This window comes from Corythoichthys intestinalis, chromosome 17 (genome assembly GCF_030265065.1).
Source record: "Corythoichthys intestinalis isolate RoL2023-P3 chromosome 17, ASM3026506v1, whole genome shotgun sequence".
In the NCBI taxonomy this organism is placed as follows: Eukaryota; Metazoa; Chordata; class Actinopteri; order Syngnathiformes; family Syngnathidae; genus Corythoichthys; species Corythoichthys intestinalis.
Window position 1 is genome coordinate 44,832,092 of NC_080411.1, and position 19,958 is coordinate 44,852,049.

Sequence of the window (19,958 nt, forward strand, 5' to 3'; positions counted from 1 at the left end):
TCAAGGTTTACCGTGGTATGAAAATGTCACATTTCAAAACCACTCAGATTTTCTTCATAACGTAGTAAGGTAGAAGCTATTTTTTAATGTCCAAAAAAAGCAGTGAGAAATCCATTGCTTGGAGTGGCAGCACTCACCCCTCCGGTTGTTGCACTGTCCCTGTGTCTGTCGGTGACACTACACCTGAGCTTTTTCCCCCCTCAAAAAAAACAAAGTCGCTAGAAAGGGAGTACTTGGGCTACAGAAAAGAAACAGACGGCCACAGCTTGGATGAGGAAGGACAGCCGACATGCTTGCGGAGGGGTGTTGCCAGGGGAAGCAACACCTCCGACATGATTTCACATTTACGTGACCATCATCCGTTACGTTACACAAAATTTAAGGTAAGTAAACACTGTCACAAGCTACGAGAGTTAACTCCAGCATGTTTAGTGTGTCTAGCGATGGTAAAACAAATACTATGACATAAGCTTGTTAAAGAGGCAGATAACGTAGCTAGTTAGCACGCCAAGACTGGTAACTACTGTAATTTCCGGACTATGAGCCGCTACTTTTTTCCTTCACTTTGAACCCTGCGGCTTGTAGTCCAGTGCGTCTTATTTGTGGATTTCTTTGGGTTAATACGTAACACTTTATTTTACAGCCATGTCATAAGACTGCCATAATTATGACATGACATTATCATAGGCATTAATGAATGCTTATGACTGATGACATTAAGTGTCATTCAGCAAACTATGTCAGTAACTCCATTTATGTCCAGCGCTGATCTTTTACATCCATTCAAAAGGGAGGTAATTTGCCATATGACATATTAATGCTCATGGCAGTTTCATGTCATAATTATAATGGTCTTATGACAGTCTGATGGCACCACTGTCAAATAAAGTGTTACCAAATTCCATGACTAGCAATTAATGAAACAACAACAGTAACTGAAGAAACAATTAGCGCAGATCATGACTTTTGATTTGTTATTTACATCTGTAGCACTGCAATGCATGCTAGGACGCATGTTGGATGACAACAGCATCGACAGCAGGTGACAGCAGAGGTTGACTGTCTCCGCTAAGAAAACCATGGTGGCCAAATGAAGCTTCTTAAGGCAATGAAGCTTTGCAGCCAATTCAAAGCTTTATGGCGGTTCATTTGGTGTTATGACAGTCTTATGATGCCACTGTCAAAAAAAGTGTTACTGGTTGATATCTTTTGGTGTAAATATCCCATACTACAGTGAGGACAGCTGCGGCTTATAGTCCAGTTCGGCTTATCAATGAACAAATGCTGTTTTCGTGTCAAATTTGGGGGGTGGCGCCTTAAAGTCAGGTGCGCCCTATAGTGCGAAAATTACGGTAGTTTCCTCTCTTTCATTAGCCTACACACTGTCTCTTACTCTTACCTCAATTAATGTTCTACTGATTAGTATTAATAGTAGTAGTGGTATGTGTTTTACATAAAACCAATTTGATCATATATTAAGTCCAGTTCTATATTACCAAGGGGTTCTTGTTCTGAAGTTGAGCAACTTGAGCTGTGACTGTGGGTTTACACTATAAGTCTATCATTTAAATTATTTGTTATTTTTTGTTATTCATTTATTTTAACATTATATTCATTTTGATGTTCCAATTTGCAAATATGTTGTGAAAAATTAAAAAATCCCGTTCAATGGAAAAAAAAGTTTTTGTTTTTGTAAACAAATACATCTCAAAATAACACATTAAAGAGTTATAATTGCAATACCATGATACCATGAAACCACAGTATTTTTGCTTAAGGTTATCAGACCGTCAAAATCTCATGCCAGCACATGCCTAGTTGTGAACAGTTGGTGTTAAACCGAGGTTTATTGGAAGTTTTAGTTTTCAAAAGTGTTTGTATTGGAAGTTTTAGTTTTCAAAAGTGTTTGTGTGTCATTGCCATAGGCGGAGTTTGACTTTTGGGGCAGGGGGGGCACAACATGTTGATGACCCCAAAACGCAGAATCAGCAAAAAAATTAACTTACAAGAATATTTATAATAATAAGTTGACAATGAGCATTTTTTGTTTCCCATCATTCTTGAGGGGAATTCTAAATTAGGCTGCTGAGGCAATACTTTTCGCCAAGATTGTCATCCATTGAATTTGGTACGCCCGCCGGTGTCGTGCCAATGTAGTTACCCCAGTCAAAAATTGTATCCCCTGGCCGCAGCCATATGGAGGTAGATTTGTGTCTTTATTATTCAATCAAAAAAGAGTTGCCTAAAAAAAAGAAAAAGAAAAAATGCTTCAATCAAAATATACAGTATATTTTCAACTAAAAAAAGTCACTTCAATCAAAAAAAAATTTTTTTTGAATGCAAAAATAAATTTGAAACTCAAAAAACAACAAAAAAAATGCACATAAAAGGTATTTTTCTTTGATTAGTTTTTATTTATTTATTTATTTTTTTTTTTTTTAATTGAAGTCAAGTGTTTTTTTGATTGAAGCAACTTTTTGATTGAAGTAATGTTGATTTGTGTTTGGGTCACATTTTGGCTAGGACATTTTTCTCATTATTATTCAATCAAAACTAAGTTGCTTCAAAAAATATAGATTTTCAAAAAGAAAAATCACTTCAATCAAAAAGAGAAAACATTTCAAAAATAGAAAAAAGTTTTTGTATGAGAAAAAATATTTGAGATTGAAATATTTGCATTTGAACACTTAATTTTTCACTGAAAAACTTTTCTTTGATTGTAGCAATCCTTTTTGTGTTTGGGCCAGATAATGATTATGACATTTGTGTCTAAAATCATTCAATCCCCCAAAAAGTTGCTTCAATCAAAAAAAAAAAATAAAAAAAATTTGGTAACACTTTATAATAACTATTCGTTTTACTAGTTAATAGATCATTAGTAAACTGTTGATAAATGATTTATTGTTGATTTGTGAAGTATTTGTGAACAGTTTGTTAAGCATTTACAGGATGTTCCAATATGGTTGACCCCATTCTAAATGCCCATGCTAGTTGATGGATCTTAATAAAACTATATACAATTTATGTTGAAGGTCATAAGTTTGATTGGTTAAATATAAAAAGATAAGTAAAAATATTTGTTGGTTCTATGGCAGATTTTCATAAATGTGGAACATGAACGCTGCCTGCAAAATGCCTTATCAAAATGCCTTTTCTTTTGAAGTGAACGGCATTTCTTAACCTGAACAGATAGAAATGCCAAACGTTACACACAAAAACTTGAAACGTTTCTACACAAACTGTGTTTCAGGTTAAGCACACCCTGTAAATGCTTAACAAACTGTTAACAAATACTTCACAAATAAACAATAAATCATTTATCAACAGTTTACTAATGATCTATTAACTAGTAGAACGGATAGTTATTATAAAGTGTTACCAAAATTTCATAAATATATATATATATATATATATATATATATATATATATATATATATATATAATTTTATATATATATATTTTTAATTATATGCAAAAAAATGACTAACGTGCTCAAAAAAAAACTACGACCCATTATAAAAATGTTTTTTTTGTTCATTTCATTCATTTTTGTTGCAGTTTTATTGCTTTACAACTTTTATATATACTGTATATATATAAAATATATGAAAGTCAATTACATGTAATGACACTTTTCGGCCACCGGGGGGGGCTTGGTCTCCCCTTAAAATCCGCTTATGGGTCATTGCCTCGTCTAGCTGCGGGGATTTGCATTATAAAACACGAGCGCGTTTATTTTCAATACAAAAACTCCCACACACACTGTCGGTGAAATAGGACCCTGTCTTTGTAGTAGCCTAGTAGTAGTACGTAAACTATTCAGCATGCGAGAGTACCGTATTTTTCGGACTATAAGTCGCACCTGACCATAAGTCGCACCAGCCAAAAAATGCGCAATGAAATTGAAAAAAATATATATTATAAGTCGCACCGTAGTATAAGTTGCATTTTTTGGTCAATCAATTTATTTGATAGAATCCAGCACCAAGAACAGACATGTCATCTTGAAAGGCAATTTAAAATACAATAGAGGCTGACATAAGGCTGAATAGGTGTACGGTATACTAACATTACATGACGGTAGACGTTAGATCGGGCCTAAAAAATCCAGCCCGACCCGACCGGCCCGCGGGTGTTAAAGCCCGACGCAGCCTGAGCCCGATCAATTAACTTTATTTGCTTGCCTGAGTCCGAAAAAACCCCCGACATTTTATGTTTTATCTGTAGGCACGAGCCCGAAAAAAACTGAAATTTTATGTTTTATTTGTGAGGACTCTGGAGAAGGAGAAAATGCGATGCGTGGTTGCGTTTCGTGTGATGACGTTTGTGACGATGCCGGTGCATATATGCGTAACGATAACAAATTAAAGCCTGTCTTTTGTAACGAATTCTCCCAGTTAAACAAGACTGTAAGATGGGTATTCAATAAACATTTATATCTTTTATATTTGCGTGTCTGTTCTAACAGGTGGATAGTGAATTTGACATTTATTTCAATCTCCTCGAGTTGGCAGAAAAAAAACGCAAGTTTTCTCAATGTTTAAATAGTTTACATTTTTTATATGATCATTATAAATGCATTTACACAACGAAATAACGCTGGAAAAGTTTATTAATTATATTTCTCTAATTAGACCAAAGCGCCACATTCGTTTACATTCAGCGAAGCCAACACAGGTTTCCGTATAGCATTTTCAACAATCAATTTCAATCCTTTCCATATCTCACTCCTACCGCAGTTGTTTGGTTTTCAATTCCCATGTCTTTAGTTTGTATTTCACTCCTATAGCTGCTCCATATCGAAAAGGAAATACCAGGATACTTGCGGAGGGCGGGGAAGATTGAAAAGAGAGCGGGGCCACTGCATTCACGTGCGCAGGCATGCACAGCGCCTTCTGTGTTTTATCCAAATTATCTATTTTATTAAACATCCATATATCGTTTTAGTATAAATATATGAATATATATTTGTTTTTTAAAAAGTTAGCGAGGGAGAAGTCGGCCCGACCCGACCGTAAATAATCACACATAAGTCGCTTCAGAGTATAAGATGCACCCTTTACAAAATTATGAAAAAACCTGCGACTTATAGTCCGAAAAATACGGGTACTGCCATTGTGCACGCCTTGTATAGAGAAAAAGCACAAGCATGACAAATTTGGACTAAAACAGCTGTTTTTGGATGCGAAAAAACAAAATAAGATCCTCAGCACCCTCTGCTGTGAGTGACTTCCAGCAACCCTGCTTGTGGAGCTCACTACCTTGTAAAAGGGATCTTGTTGCCAAATGTTTATCTGGACTTGATAGAAGCATTTAGAACCACTCAGTGATGTGCTAGCAAAACATTTTAATTTACAGTGCGTGGTTGCAAAGTGCTGAGGCACACAATTTACAAGAGTTCTAGTACTGTGCTGACTCAATTAGTGAAGGGTTTGCAACCTCCTCTCACCGTGTGTGTAGAAATCTTAATGATATGAGTGTTCATGGTCTAGCAGCTCGGGCAATCAAGCAATAAAGCACCACATTAGAGTGGTAGAAAGAGTGTGGTGCATGCTGCAAAATCGAAATGTGTTATATGGAAGCACTAATAATGCACTCCTATGCAAGGCATGGATTGATGAGTTTGATGTGGAAGAACATGACTGTGATTTTCTTTACATCTTGAGGTTGTGTATGATCATATATTATTCTATATTTGACACGATACACTCATCATACACTGATCATATATTATTCTATTTTTGACATACACTCATTCCTGCCCGCAAAATATTATTACTGATATTACTCATAGTGGTTTGGGCTTTTTGTTGTTGCCGTTTTTACAGCAGCCACAATATTTCTTGGTACGATGCCAATTTCAGTTTCAGGACATCACATTGTTGTCTTTGTTATGGCCAATGTGTCAACGTGCAATGACTGAAATTGATTTCAACTTTCTTTCAGCTTGAGAAGTGCTTTCCACGGAACATCTTACACATCTGTTATGTTCACAGGGTAAATTAACTCAAAAAGTTGAAACTGGGTGTGCAAGCTATTTAGCATTATTATGTTTTTTTTAATACCGTAATCAAAATATGGACCTTTACTCTGAAAATACAACAGTTAAATTCTAACACTGCTCTGAATGCGGCACAGCGCTGAGTGCATTTCCAAAGGCACCCATCTTAAGACACACGTGACAATAAAATATATCAACCATTCTTCCAATATTTTTGCTATATATAAGATTCATATCTAGAAGAAAATACCAACAAAAAGATGTACACTCTAGCTGGTTTTATATTCATATTTCCATGTTAAACATTGTTAAAGTAAAAATGAACAAGATTTGGAGAAGAGAACAGTATACCGGTGAGTGCCATCTGGGGATTGCCACAAAGTGCTCTTTTAACTCAGCAAAGGCATAGCTTATCTCTCATACACGAGAAAATGATGTAGGTTTATAGTAGCAGTCTTAATTATACTTTGTGAGAACACAAAATTTGTACTGTAAATTAACTGGATAGCAACAGAGACTTCCATTTTTCAAGGACTGTTTAGAAATTTCAACAAGTTATGAGCTTGGGTTACTCACCGTTGTCTTTAAAATTTCCATCTTGTTCGCTGTTGCAGAACAGTGAGACCAGTAACAGCCATGTGATCATGATGGTACTTGTGGCCAGATTCCTTCAAGGAGAACTTGTCAATCCCCTACCACTACTACTACAACTAGTAGTTTTGGAGATAATTTTGGCCACATTTCAGTAAATTGTCTGTCTTCAGAAATTATATAATGGTAAAGTAAATTAAGTTTTACCTGATAAAGTAGGTCCAGAAGTGTAAGAAAAGAATCCATAGCCTATAGTAGATTCTCCTTGTTTTGATACCAGCATTAAGCACAGCCTGTGATACACACAGAAGAGTCCATTTGCTTGCTAACCTTCTAATGATTGAGAAATCCATGGGGATTGGAATGCAGGAAATGCAGAGGCAACTTTCTGGTAACCCTGAGTCATAGTGGTCAGATAAAGGCATGAACTTTTAAAGCTTGGAAATGACGCATTGTGTCTCTCGTGGGGTGGGTCTCAGTTAGAAAGCGGGGGGAAAAAATGTTTTTTTCCAGAGTTTTAATGAACATTGAGGGGAATTCAGGGCAGCAGTAGAAAAATAACAAGGTGTAATATTGTTAGGTTTATGCCTAACTTTTTACTGATCTATTGTCAAGGTCCTTTTCGAGCAGGTCACTGAAGACCGGAAAAAACAGAAGCCCTGTATGTTGTGGCACTGACATTTAAGTTTCCTATGACAGCCAAATTGCCCTGGCAGAGTTTCAAATGCTGGAAATTCAAGCGGTACATCAGCAGGTTACTTACACGTAGTGATATTCTTACGCAAAAATAACATTGACAACTGTTGTAATTGCACCAAATGGTTATGGTTATAATCATTTTTTAAAAAATTAAAATAAATAATAAAATAAATAAACAACTGGCATGTCAAGTTTTCAATTCTGCAATGAATGGAGAAAAAATATGGTAAATTAAAGTTATTGAGGATTAAAAAAAAAAAAAAAAAAAAAAATCGCAGAATCGCAGTCCTAGCATTTGTCGTATAGTTTGAACATTCTGGATACTGTATTGTGAAGAAAAAAGTATAGGAAATAGATGGATATCGTTAAATCATCCCCTGGCATTTCACTTTCTCCATGACCTGATAAAGCAGCCTTCCTCTCTTTGTTTCATTCTCACTTTCAAGAACAGGATGTTCCATTTCCTTTTATTTTGCAGCTAATACAAGGACTACCAGGTCAGTTCTTCGATTCTTTAATTCTCGACAATAACAAAAATATCTCGACCTTGAATCAGGACAAAAATAAATAAAACCAAATAAATAATTAATAATTGCTGTGAGTTGAACCCTTTTGATAGTGTGACAAAATGTGGCAAAGAAACATTGTCACAAAACTTTATTATTAAGCGCACATTACTGTATATACGGTCTTGTACCAAAAAAAAAAAAAAAAAAAAAAAAATCATCATTTATAAAGTAAAACTCAATGCCACATGGGCCAAAGTGTCAAGTGATAAATGAAATTTGAAGTCTTTTAAGACAGTGGAAAATACAAAAAAATGTTTTTTGTTCATCTATTTTGTTCACTATTGTACAATGAATCTGTAAATGACAGGGTGCATACTGAAGCAAGTAGTGAATTTTCTACACAACAAGCAGCATCAATGATTTTTAAAGAGATGGGTCAAGGTTCATGATAAGCTAAAGAACAGCTTGATAAAATGTTTACTATAAACACCTTTGAAATAAGGCCAATTACATTCAAGTTATTTCAGTGTTCACTTTAAAGTGCCTATGACAGCAAAAAGAAGGTTTATTTCATACTTCACGTGATATTTCATGTTCCTGAATGAAATGAACCGCTTGGATGTGTGTGGAAGCGATCGATTTACCTATTCATGAAAATGAATGACTTCCTGGATTGACAAAGAATGCGAATGTGACGTCGGCCGGGTCACCATCTCACAATACAGCCATTGCGATATAGGATGCAGGTGGACTGCGGATTCAGCAGATTTTGCGGATTAATTCATTTATTTTTTGCATCACGCCAGCCCAATGTGCTGCAGGCTTTTGTTGCTGCACCAGGGAGAGGCGTGTGAGCCTTTTTGGGTTTCAAAAATTTCCGTTCACCGCGGAGAATGGCTAAAACAAGTCTGACAACTGTGGGACCATTGGACCGACGAGGAAGTGAGTAAACTACGTGTTTTGTATTATGTCAAGTAATGGGATCATGGCACACGTTTTAATAAGGAGGTGGGATGCATTTTGTGGGTGACAATGCTCCCTGTCCACCGAGAAGGCCACTCGGCCAACGACCGCCGGCTTGTCACACATCATGGTCACTTCCACCCCATCGGTCCTCTTCGTGAGTCCGCCAATAGACCACTATCTTTGGTCTGGCCACGGGCAGCCCCCCGCTCCAACGTTGGCCGGTTTGTCCACCAAAAATGGGCTAATTTTGGCATTTACTCCTGGCGACGAGCACTGCCAGCATGCCATGGTCGCAGCAGAACGACGAGCCGTAACCAGGGGCTGGCCGATCGGTGAAGACAATCAACCCCTTTGCTGTGTGTGATATGAGCTAGGGTAGTTTTGTGTGATTTTTCATTTTCAAAAGGTGAGGATAAGACTTGGAAAAGCTGCTCGGTTCGGGTTAGCATTTCGGCTAGCTGTCACACCTCCTGTTTTGTCTACGCTCTTTCCTCCGTCTCCGAAGCCAGGAAATGACAAATGCCAGACTATCTCCGGTGGCATAAAATAACGTTCGGGAGAGGAAGAAGTCGGCAGTTTTGACCATTATGAAGTAATTCTGCCCTGTCGTACTGAATAAATGCATTTTTAATATTTCATATTCTATTTAGCACAAGACTGTAATTTGTCATGACCATACCACTTATTTAGCAATTGGGGAAAAATACTTAGATAAAAAGAATATCCTGTAAAAATATTGGAGTAGAGATTGAAACAATCAAGACATTTTGCTGCTCTATGTTATATTTTCCTCATTTTAAATCTTCCCCCTCAATGGGCTGAATTCCAAATAAGATGAAATCGTGACCCTGGCGACGTCATCATCCAACTGGGGACGCTAGAGCAGTATATATAGTGACAGATTAAAAGACTAATTTCTCATCATCTGTGCTTTGCCAAATTGTTGTATATAGTCGAATTGTCTCAAAATATGATTGTAATTCACATAATCATGCTATTTAAGATTTTTTTACGCTGTCACAGGCACTTTAACCTGGTCTGTATTTAACAGGAAATCCAGAGCCTGTATCACAGTTTGGCCCTTGGAGTTTGTTCCAGTAATGTCCTCATGTCAAGAAGTGCATTCTCCACAGCTCGTGCCAAATCAGCTGCATTCGTTTCTTTACACCCATTGAAAGAGGAAATTGCAAAGTTGATGTGGTCATCCATAGGATTGTAGCAGACACCATAGCCATTAGGTACGACAGGGCCAAAACACATGACGCAGTCAGTCTTGGATGGCACCTTTTGTAAAAAGAAATAAATTGCTCATAAGATCCCTTTTTTATAATTCAGTTTCTTACATCTAAGACTGAATATACCTGACTTGTAGACAAACGGTAGTGTAAAGCTTTGGCATAGGACGGATCTTTGAAAACATCAGGAACTGAGATCTTTTCCTTAGCAGCCTGCATCTTCAGACCCAGTAGATGTCGATCAATAGCTTGCCCGCTGATTGCCTGACAAAAGTACACAGTTTAATTTAGTTGGCCATGTCAATTAATCACAAATGCAGAAAGAAATTTTAAACTTAAAATTTCTCAGAAATTATTATTCAATACTGAGTATATCGCCATAAAAATGAACACTTTAGGTATATGGTGGATGACACAAATGCATATTTGAGTGTTTTCTGCCAATTTAAAGGAATAATTACTATACCACTGATCTTCCACAGTTTAATATTTCTGAGCTGATTTATATCTGACGCCCCACATTGATTTTACTACTTATTTTGTATACATCTTGCACTATTCCCAGAGTTAGTGCAAATGTTGCATTCAAAAAGCAAAAGCTGCATCTACATTTCCAGTTAAACATTCACAGTTGTGTTTTGTTTTTCTTCAGGAACCGAGAGGTCACTGCAATCACACACCATGTTTGTATATGATCTGTGTGCTTTTACAGCTTTTTCCATGAGGTCCACTTTCTCTGTGTTCTGCATGGGAGAGAAAAGAAACAAAGTTAAAATGAGCTACAGTACATTAATTGTTATATAGGAGTGAATTACAAAATTACTTGATTTTTTTTTTCTACATTGAGGTCACATAAAGCCCCTCACTGTGGAATCACAGGACTGCCAAAATTAAAAATAAATGAATAAATAAACACATATAAAGATGAAAGAAATCAAAAGTATATTTTGTCATTGACCTTTACTATTTGTCAAAACACAATAGGAAAAACAATCGTTATTTTTTTCTTTGCCTCTTCTATTTTACTTGTCATTGCTTTTGCCTTTGCTTATACCAAAAGGAATGGTGTGTCAATCAAATGGCATTGGGAGGGGCTTTCCAAACAGAAATACGTCGATAGCTGATTACTCCTAGTTTACCTGAAGGAAAGTGACGTCTCAGGGCAACAGGGAAGAAAATCTGTATCACGTGTGATTTTGGATTCATCATTTCTTTTAAAGGATATGAAAAAATCCCTTTCACAACTGCTTAGAGGAGCAGCTGACCGGCTCAGCCAACTACCCCGTCACCAAGACAATCAAATTTAATGCCGTCGATAACTAATCCTTTCCTGTTTGGAAAGCCCCTCCCAACTTTATTTGACTGACAGACCATTCCTTTCGTAAAAGCAAACGCAAAGGCAAAGACAATGACAAGCGAAATAGAAAAGACAAAAAAAAAAAATTACCATTGTTTTTTCCGTTTGTTTTTCCATTGACAAAAAGTAAAAGTCAATGACAAAATGTACTTTAATACTTTCATTTATTTTTATTTATTTTGTGTTTTTTTAAAAAAAAATTTTAATTTTATTTAGGCACTCCTGTGATTCCATACCTCACAACAAAGCTCTTAACAGGCATGAAAATGGGTCAGGGGTTAAAAAGGTGAGAAAGGTGTGGAGGAAATATGTTCCGGCGTTCTGCCAAAATGTCCGCCATCGGCAAAGCGTCCTACATGTGGCGAATTTGACCATTTTAATTTTTCACATAAGGCTTAATATTCGAGTTAACGGGGGTTTAATTAGTTGAAGGAGTTGATTTCAACCACCATTGACTCACGCTAGCTTAGCCACTCCAGAGCCCTGAAACTAACAAATGACTGTCAAACTGCACAGAATTTGTTCAAATCAACTCCAACGACTAATTAAACCCTGGCTAACTCAAAGATTAAGCCTAATGTAAAAAACAGGCATGAAAATGGGTCAGGGGTTAAAAGGGTGTGAAGGAAATATGTTCCAGTACACTGTATTGTACACTAGGGCTGGGCGATATGGCCTTAAACATGTATCACGATAAATTGAGCAGATTTATCTCGATAACGATAAATGACGATAAATTCGCCCAAGCGTACTGTTATATAATTTGAAAATCTGAATCAATGCATGAAATACAGATTAACTGTTTCTTGTTGATTTATTTACCAGCATTCAATTTCATATACTGTATTTAACAATTGTATATGCAGTCTAAACATTAAGTTTATAAAAATGTAATGTAAGCAATAAGAATTCAAGTATGAACATTTATAACAGCGTGTATGACTTGAACAATGTACATTATCAAAATCAATATGCCTGTGCAAACATGTCATTGTAACACAAATGACTTGCAGCTTGAACAGTACACTTCAAAAAGACAACTTGTTAATGGCTGCTGTGACATAATTATTAAATACAAGTGTTTACATTATGGTTTCAGGGTCCCCCCCAGTGCATTTTTTAATAAATGCACGCACAAATGAAACCCCAAACAAACAGAGAGAGACACACACACATTAAAGCTATATTGATCTTCTTCAAATGAAACGCTTAAGATTTTATGATAGCAATAATGACACAGAAATAAGCACATACAGAAAAATAGCTGGGGCCATTTCTCGGTCATTATAAGTTTCGCCGTTGGATTGTACTTTAAGCTGAATGCTTTACCATCACAAAAGCTATCAGAGGAATCACACACAGACAGATACAAAATAATGCCACATAGTAATTGCTAGATGCAGTCCGTGCCCAATCCACTCATTAAGTTCAGCCGTTTCGACAAGTTAGAGCCGCTATCCGACTACATCACGTTCATTTGTAGCGTTAGCCGCTAGCTAGCGTTAGCCTGGCTACCAGTAGAAAGCACTGAAAGCACCATCTCCGGAAATTGTGAGAACAGCAGGGAGGACAGCGGGTGAAAGCCCGTCTGGATGCCACCAAGAGTCTACTAAATGTCGGTTAAAAGTTTGGTGAACCTCCCTTAAGCCACACTCCATCACGTTTTGCTTGTAGCGTTAGCTGCTAGCGTTAGCTTACTGGGCTTTTGTTTGATTGGCTCCTTGATGATCACGTGACTCCCTACGTAAGCCCATTGACGGTTTCTTAAAGGGGAATGAACATAGACGGACAACACAGAATCAAAGCGGGATGAAAAGACTATATTTTCTTGTTTTATTAATTTACCGAATTTACCGACATGGTCAAAATTACGTCGGTCATCGTTAAGAATTTCGGTGACGGTAAATTTTCGGTTTACCGCCCTGCTCTATTGTACATGAAGTGGAAATTAAAGACATGTTGCTTTTCGCCCTCTTCAACGCTGATTCAAAACGAAACTTATGAACTTGCAAACTCGTGGTGGATCTGTTGCACTTATGAACTTTCTGTTGCAGCAGGTGTAACCACAGAGAAAAAACAACTCGCAACTCGCGAGTTCTAGGAAAACAGATAGTGTAAGCAGAAGGGGCGAGAGTATATAAGTAAAGGAGGGAGCAGTGTTAAATCTGAGAGTCTGCTGTGGTCTTACGCGTCGACGTGCAGCCAGGTATCTTCCGCTCAACTTCACTGAGGACAACTCGGCTCTCCGTCCTTCCAGCACACGGTAATTAAGCTTTTGACATTGCTTAGAGCGGTTATACACTGAAGTGCATTGTGTTACTCCTATGCATTTTGTCACGCTTCTATTCTGTGGGTTAAATAAAATGTGCAGCTTGTTTAACGCAGAGAAGTGTTAGAGCCTTGTGTGTGTGTGTGTGTTGCCGATTTTCCTCGATCCCATAGGCCACATTATTACAGTAATTGATCATAAACTGTAATAGGTCTGACAACTGGTAAGATACTGTATTTGACTATAAACAGTATTGATGAAACTCTATCACAATTATTGGTTATAAAATTGTGATATTCCCCGCTTCGTGTGATAATTGCGTATAAATCACACGACCCTATCTTTGGACAAGCCAATTGAATATAAGACTTGCCCTTAGAACATACTGTCTAGGATAAGCAGTATCTAAAAAGTGTTTCAAAACATTTTATGGCGACGAGGATGGGATTGTAGGAAAACTGCAACTAATACATCTTGTGGCTAGACTTTTGACGAACCGCTGGGTTCGATTGAAGACTGCGTCTCGGGAAGGAAATACCGGGGTGGGACAGTCGTGTTTGATTGACAACTGCGTCTCGGGAAGGACATACCGGGGTGGGACAGTTGTATTTGATTGCGTCTCGGGAAGGAAATACCGAGGTGAGACAATCGTGAGTACAGAGAGTATGGCTTGTTGTCTGAGTAAGAGTAAACTTTTGGACGAACCTCAGGGTTCGGCAGAGGACTGTGTCTCGGAGGTTCCGGGGTGGGACAGTCATGAGTACAGGGAGATTGGAAAGTTGCTGCGGCGTAACGGGGGACGCCCTGGACCGCGACAGCGTGAAGTAAAGGGGACTAATCCAACTTTGGTTAAAGATATGCTAAATGCGGTGGAAGTCCGTAAAAGAGCGCCTTTAGGGGGTGTAAGGGAAATAATGTGGATTTGTGCAGAGGCATGGAAAGATCGTAACAAAGCGGTAGATGAGGCCATAGTGTCTGATGCGCAGCAAAAGAAAATCATTGACGAGCAATCCGAGGAAATAAAGCGCCTAAAACAGGAAGTAGAACGGGTTAATGTGATCCTGGACACTACCGTAATGCACATTTCCAAGAAAATTCGGGCGAGTAAGCGGAAAGTGAATCGCCACATTGAACCAAAATCAGTGCGCGCGTTTACTCGCGAGTTGTCAAAAGAATGGCAGCCCGAGGGCTGGAAAGGAAATTTGTGGGGGGACGGGGATGAAAAAACATTGCCACCAGAAACGATCCCGTCCATCTACCCAAAATTATCGTCAGATAAATTGGAATTTCTGTGGATCTGTGTTGACAGTTAGTTTGTCATTGAGCTCAAATTGTATGTTTTTATGTTTGGTCTGGTGTGAGCCACTGGTAGAATGTACGGTAATTTTGATTTGTATTTGAAATTGTGCTGTCCTGTATGATAAGTCATTGGGGATGGTTGTTGTGGTGTGACTGAACGTGAGGCTGCGTCGCGTCATGATTCTTTTTGGGAAAGCTCATGTGTAATAGTTAAACGTTTATTGCGTGTGTATAATTGTAGTTATTGTCGCGTGACTGATTGATTTTTTTTTTTTTGCGTGGGATCGTGTGTGAATAGCTGACCGTTTACTGCGCAAAATGGGAAGAAGGGAACGTTTTTCAACATGAGGAGTGCGGCCCTTCGGTGGCCCCTATTTGCAACATGGGGTCCTCGACGGCATTCGCTGGGTTTTTGCCCAAATGGATTATAAGGGGAGGTTGTGATTGCAGCTGGGAATATTCCAGCCTTTTCCTTATATTATTTAGGATAAAATTGAGAAACAAATTGGGAAAACAGGTAAAACAAAAATGATTTTGAAATGGAATTTCATTAGAGATGAGAATAGATTGTTGAGCTCCATTGAAATTTATAGAATGTTAAGGGTAATTAATTTAATTGTCAACAAGCTCATGGATTAAACTGTGTTTAGACATTTGATTAACTGATTAATCTAATATGACTGAGGGTGGGGACAGCTGCATGCCAGCATCTGCCTGATCAACAGATGACGGTATTCCAGTTCCCGCCCAGAAGTTCAAAACAACAAGGATTATTGATAGTGTTGACAAATTATGTTAATGGGAACAGTGATAAAGTGATTATTCACCTTGATGCAGCTGTAACAGTTGAGGTGTGGTATTGGCAACTTAAGGGTTAATAATGTACACTTACTGTCATGAGTTGTTTTATTGATAACTTGAACACTGTCATGAGTTGCTTTATTGATAATTTGAATTTGACTGTCATGAGTTGCTTTATTGATAGTTTGAATTTGAAAGTTTTTCTTAAGGAATTTTGAAGATACGAAATATTGTCTAGGCTTACGGCCTTTGGATCGCATGCTGATGGAATTTGGCTGTCTTTGTTCGGCTGTGACCTCAGTGGCTAATAGACAATTCTAGATTTTGTCGTCACGTGGAATAGTGGCCAATTTTGTAATGAGTAACCATGGCAAAATTTATAATGTATGGAATTACAGTAAATTACAAAAGACGGAATTGAACAATCTGAAGAGAGAAGTGAATATTGGCGCTTCGCCAAGTGGAAATAATTATAATGATTTTGACTTTGCAATGTTAGAAAGAAGGTGCTTTCTGTGCCATCAAAGGGTACCTTTAGCCAGGGAATGTGAGTGGAAGACATACAGGACAACTTATAAGATTGCAGAAACCGCCGAGTTACCTGTTCGAGCTACTCCGGGTTCGGCTGGTCTTGATTTACGACTCAAATGTCCCAGGGGACACTACGGGCACATTTTACCTAGATCTGGATTGTCACTTAAAGGGGTAACTATACTTGCTGGGGGTTATTGATGCTGATTATCAAGGCGAATTGGGGGTTGTCATATACAATTTGACTTACAAAAATGTGTCTGGTCCGAAGCGTTTGAAATCTCTTCTGCTTCTTCCAGCCTGACAATTGGTAATGTGATGTGGAGGCGGTTTATTGGGACATCTGCTGGGAGATCGCTACGGCTCTGCATGGTGGAGGACGCCCGGGGAGTCCGGTGTCCAGGGAAGGTCGTCCCTGCTCCTCTGGACCCCCCCCCCCTGCACCTCAGGAGTCAACAATGCAGGAAGGGTTCGCAGGGCTCCCATGGTGGCTGCAGGATGCCTCATCACGGTCACGTCTGAAACACCTGTCGTTCTGTGGCATCTCGACAACAAAACGTGTCACTCACGCAATGGCACTGAGTGGATGACCGAGGTCATGTCTGACCTATGGATCTCGAACAGCACGAAAGTTCGAGGGATCGGATGGGTTCTATGGCCCATATTTGCTGCTCCTGTTCCTTTGGATCCCCCTATTGGCCCCTTTGCCCCCTTTGTCCCCAGATTGAAGAAAACGCACACGGAGATTCACTGGATCGTCTTGTTTCCCCCTTTCCCCACATGTGCCACACGGAAACAGCGTGCATGGTACGACACCCTTCTGGGTGGAACCGGAATCGTGTTAAGCATCTCTAACCCGATTGATGGAGAAGTCACCAGAACTATGTTGTCCAACACCGGAAGTGACATTGCGCACGGTCTCTCGACCGTAGGGCTTTGGATGCCCACATCTATCACGCCTCATGAAGAAGCGGCGTCTTTCTTAGCACAATTGTCATGGGATAAAGAGATGTGGGATGCAACACAAGAAGTATTAACCAATATTTCTAATGCATTGAATATGACTGTGTGTAATTTACAGGTACTTAACATGAAATTACACCTTTGACACAATCAGTGACAACTACGAAAATGCACTGGAAAGTTGTATTCCCTGTTTTTTCATCGTGTGCTCGGAGGAAGAGAGAGTGGTATGACACGTTTTTAGGGGGAACAGGGACGTTATTAGGGGTATTTAATACTATTGATAACGAAGTAACCCGCTCAAAATTAGCTGGAACTGGACAAGGCACTCATGATGCCTTGGTAAAAGTGGGAATGTGGCTTCCCAATGCGATAGTGGGTCAAAAGGAGAATGCTGAATTATGGAAAAAGGTATTTAAATGGGAACTAACGGTATGGAATGCGACTAGTGAGGTATTAACCAACGCTACTAAACAATTAAATTGGACTACATGTAGTATACAAAACTTAAATGCAAGGGCGCAGAAAGAACGCTTTGAACGAATAATGACTACAGGGAATTATCAGGAGTGGCGTAGGGTTTGGAATATATCTTCGAAACTATGGTTACAATTACATTCGGAATATACCACTTGTAATAGTACGGAATGTTGGGGATATTGGACAACCTATAAAGTAGCCTCCAACGTTACGGTATGCAAATTCCTGATACTACCCGTTATAACTAAACTAGGATATTGGTTTTTACATATAGAAGGAGAATGGTTTAACCCAGAAACAAACCAAACCTTTGATACCGATCTTTGTCAGACAACCGATAAAGGACTAGCTTGTACATTGCATGTTGAAATTATCAACCCGTGTCTAATCAAAGCAGGAGATTTTGTATTATGCGACTGGTCTAGGGAACCCAGCAGGGACATTTTGTGGCAGGTGGGACCACACACCCTTTGTGTGGCCACAGCCCAAAATCACTCCATGCTGCCAACAGTTCCATTCGTAGGATGCCTATATGATGTTCATTTCTTCCAGTGGGGAAACGGGACGTATCAGTTGACAAATTGCACGGTTGCTAACCGGTTTACGGCTGTGCAATGGGAGGTGCTCCGCACCCCATGGTCAATCTCCTTGGAACGTTTCAAATGCGCATTGGAACAGTCCACCGAGATCCAGAAATTGATTAAGTCCCATGCGTCTAATGTTTCCCAACTGATGATATCAACATTAGTGGCTAAAGGAGAAATTTTGCATGCAGTTAAAATTATTCAGCAACAATCTGCTCACCATTGGTGGGATATTTTTTCAGGCTTATCATATACTGCTAGAGTGACGTTATTACCGCCAATGATTTTGGTATTAATAGCCATTGCTTTAACTACGCTTTGTAATATTGGGATTTGTTGCTATGTCAGACGAATTAAAAGAATGTTGGCCCGTGAAATATTTCATCGTCTATAAACATGAAAATACTGATCCAAACATTCGACATAAGGGCGCGAGGAAACATTGTCGCACAAACAGCATGTTGCATAGATATATTTCCGGAGGAAGAGGGGCATATAATTGATTATCAGGATAATAGGGATGGCTTCTATTATCGTAGAATAGAACAACATGAGAATCGCTTAGATATGTTAACTGCAGCTATGGAAATAATAGTATCAGACCACGATCTGCTAGCATACGCCAATTTATGGGGAGATCCCTGGCTCCAATGGATTCAGATGAATTGGAGATTTTACGCGCAAGGTTTAATTAATTAGGAAATAAGTTGTAAGTGGTCGAAAAGCACCAGGAGTGGAATGAAGTGGAAATTAAAGACATGTTGCTTTTCGCCCTCTTCAACGCTGATTCAAAACGAAACTTATGAACTTGCAAACTCGTGGTGGATCTGTTGCACTTATGAACTTTCTGTTGCAGCAGGTGTAACCACAGAGAAAAAACAACTCGCAACTCGCGAGTTCTAGGAAAACAGATAGTGTAAGCAGAAGGGGCGAGAGTATATAAGTAAAGGAGGGAGCAGTGTTAAATCTGAGAGTCTGCTGTGGTCTTACGCGTCGACGTGCAGCCAGGTATCTTCCGCTCAACTTCACTGAGGACAACTCGGCTCTCCGTCCTTCCAGCACACGGTAATTAAGCTTTTGACATTGCTTAGAGCGGTTATACACTGAAGTGCATTGTGTTACTCCTATGCATTTTGTCACGCTTCTATTCTGTGGGTTAAATAAAATGTGCAGCTTGTTTAACGCAGAGAAGTGTTAGAGCCTTGTGTGTGTGTGTGTGTTGCCGATTTTCCTCGATCCCATAGGCCACATTATTACAGTAATTGATCATAAACTGTAATAGGTCTGACAACTGGTAAGATACTGTATTTGACTATAAACAGTATTGATGAAACTCTATCACAATTATTGGTTATAAAATTGTGATATTCCCCGCTTCGTGTGATAATTGCGTATAAATCACACGACCCTATCTTTGGACAAGCCAATTGAATATAAGACTTGCCCTTAGAACATACTGTCTAGGATAAGCAGTATCTAAAAAGTGTTTCAAAACAGTACACCCCAACAAAATATTGAGCTCTGTTGACCCACACTGTGTTTCAGCAGGGCCATGCAGAGACCGGTGGAGGGGTGGGTGCTCGTAGCAAAAGGGGCACATGAACAAGTATTTAATACACCTTAAAACAACATAACTTCAATTTTAACCAGCGTTAGATAATAATTGGCTGCG

At 38.8% G+C, this 19,958-nt stretch overlaps 3 protein-coding genes across 3 annotated transcripts in view; 1 reads left to right on the forward strand and 2 right to left on the reverse strand.

Annotated features, from left to right (window-relative positions):
- The window catches only part of LOC130905446 (leukemia inhibitory factor receptor-like), a 32,828-nt gene extending 25,850 nt beyond the window's left edge, over positions 1–6,978 (reverse strand). The window contains exons 1-2 of the mRNA XM_057818862.1: positions 6,801–6,978; positions 6,579–6,712 (exon numbers count right to left, since the gene is read on the reverse strand). Coding sequence (XP_057674845.1) covers positions 6,579–6,648 — 70 coding nt within the window. The 5' untranslated portion in view covers positions 6,649–6,712; positions 6,801–6,978. The remainder of the gene's footprint in view (positions 1–6,578; positions 6,713–6,800) is intronic.
- A 631-nt stretch (positions 6,979–7,609) lies between these two features.
- crata (carnitine O-acetyltransferase a) overlaps positions 7,610–19,958 on the reverse strand; it is a 48,816-nt gene continuing 36,467 nt past the window's right edge. Inside the window, exons 12-14 of the mRNA XM_057818863.1 lie at positions 10,683–10,745; positions 10,129–10,266; positions 7,610–10,051 (exon numbers count right to left, since the gene is read on the reverse strand). Of these exons, the coding sequence (XP_057674846.1) occupies positions 9,836–10,051; positions 10,129–10,266; positions 10,683–10,745 (417 nt within the window). The 3' untranslated portion in view covers positions 7,610–9,835. The remainder of the gene's footprint in view (positions 10,052–10,128; positions 10,267–10,682; positions 10,746–19,958) is intronic.
- LOC130905448 (uncharacterized) lies at positions 11,579–19,776 on the forward strand. Its single transcript, XM_057818864.1, has 2 exons — positions 11,579–13,622; positions 16,559–19,776. The coding sequence occupies exon 2, from the start codon at positions 17,391–17,393 to the stop codon at positions 18,678–18,680; it is 1,290 nt and encodes a 429-aa protein (XP_057674847.1). The 5' UTR covers positions 11,579–13,622; positions 16,559–17,390; the 3' UTR covers positions 18,681–19,776.

What these genes read in the sequence shown, in the direction of transcription:
- LOC130905448 (XM_057818864.1), top strand. Translation starts at nt 17,391, where the DNA reads ATGCACTGGAAAGTTGTATTCCCTGTTTTTTCATCGTGTGCTCGGAGG.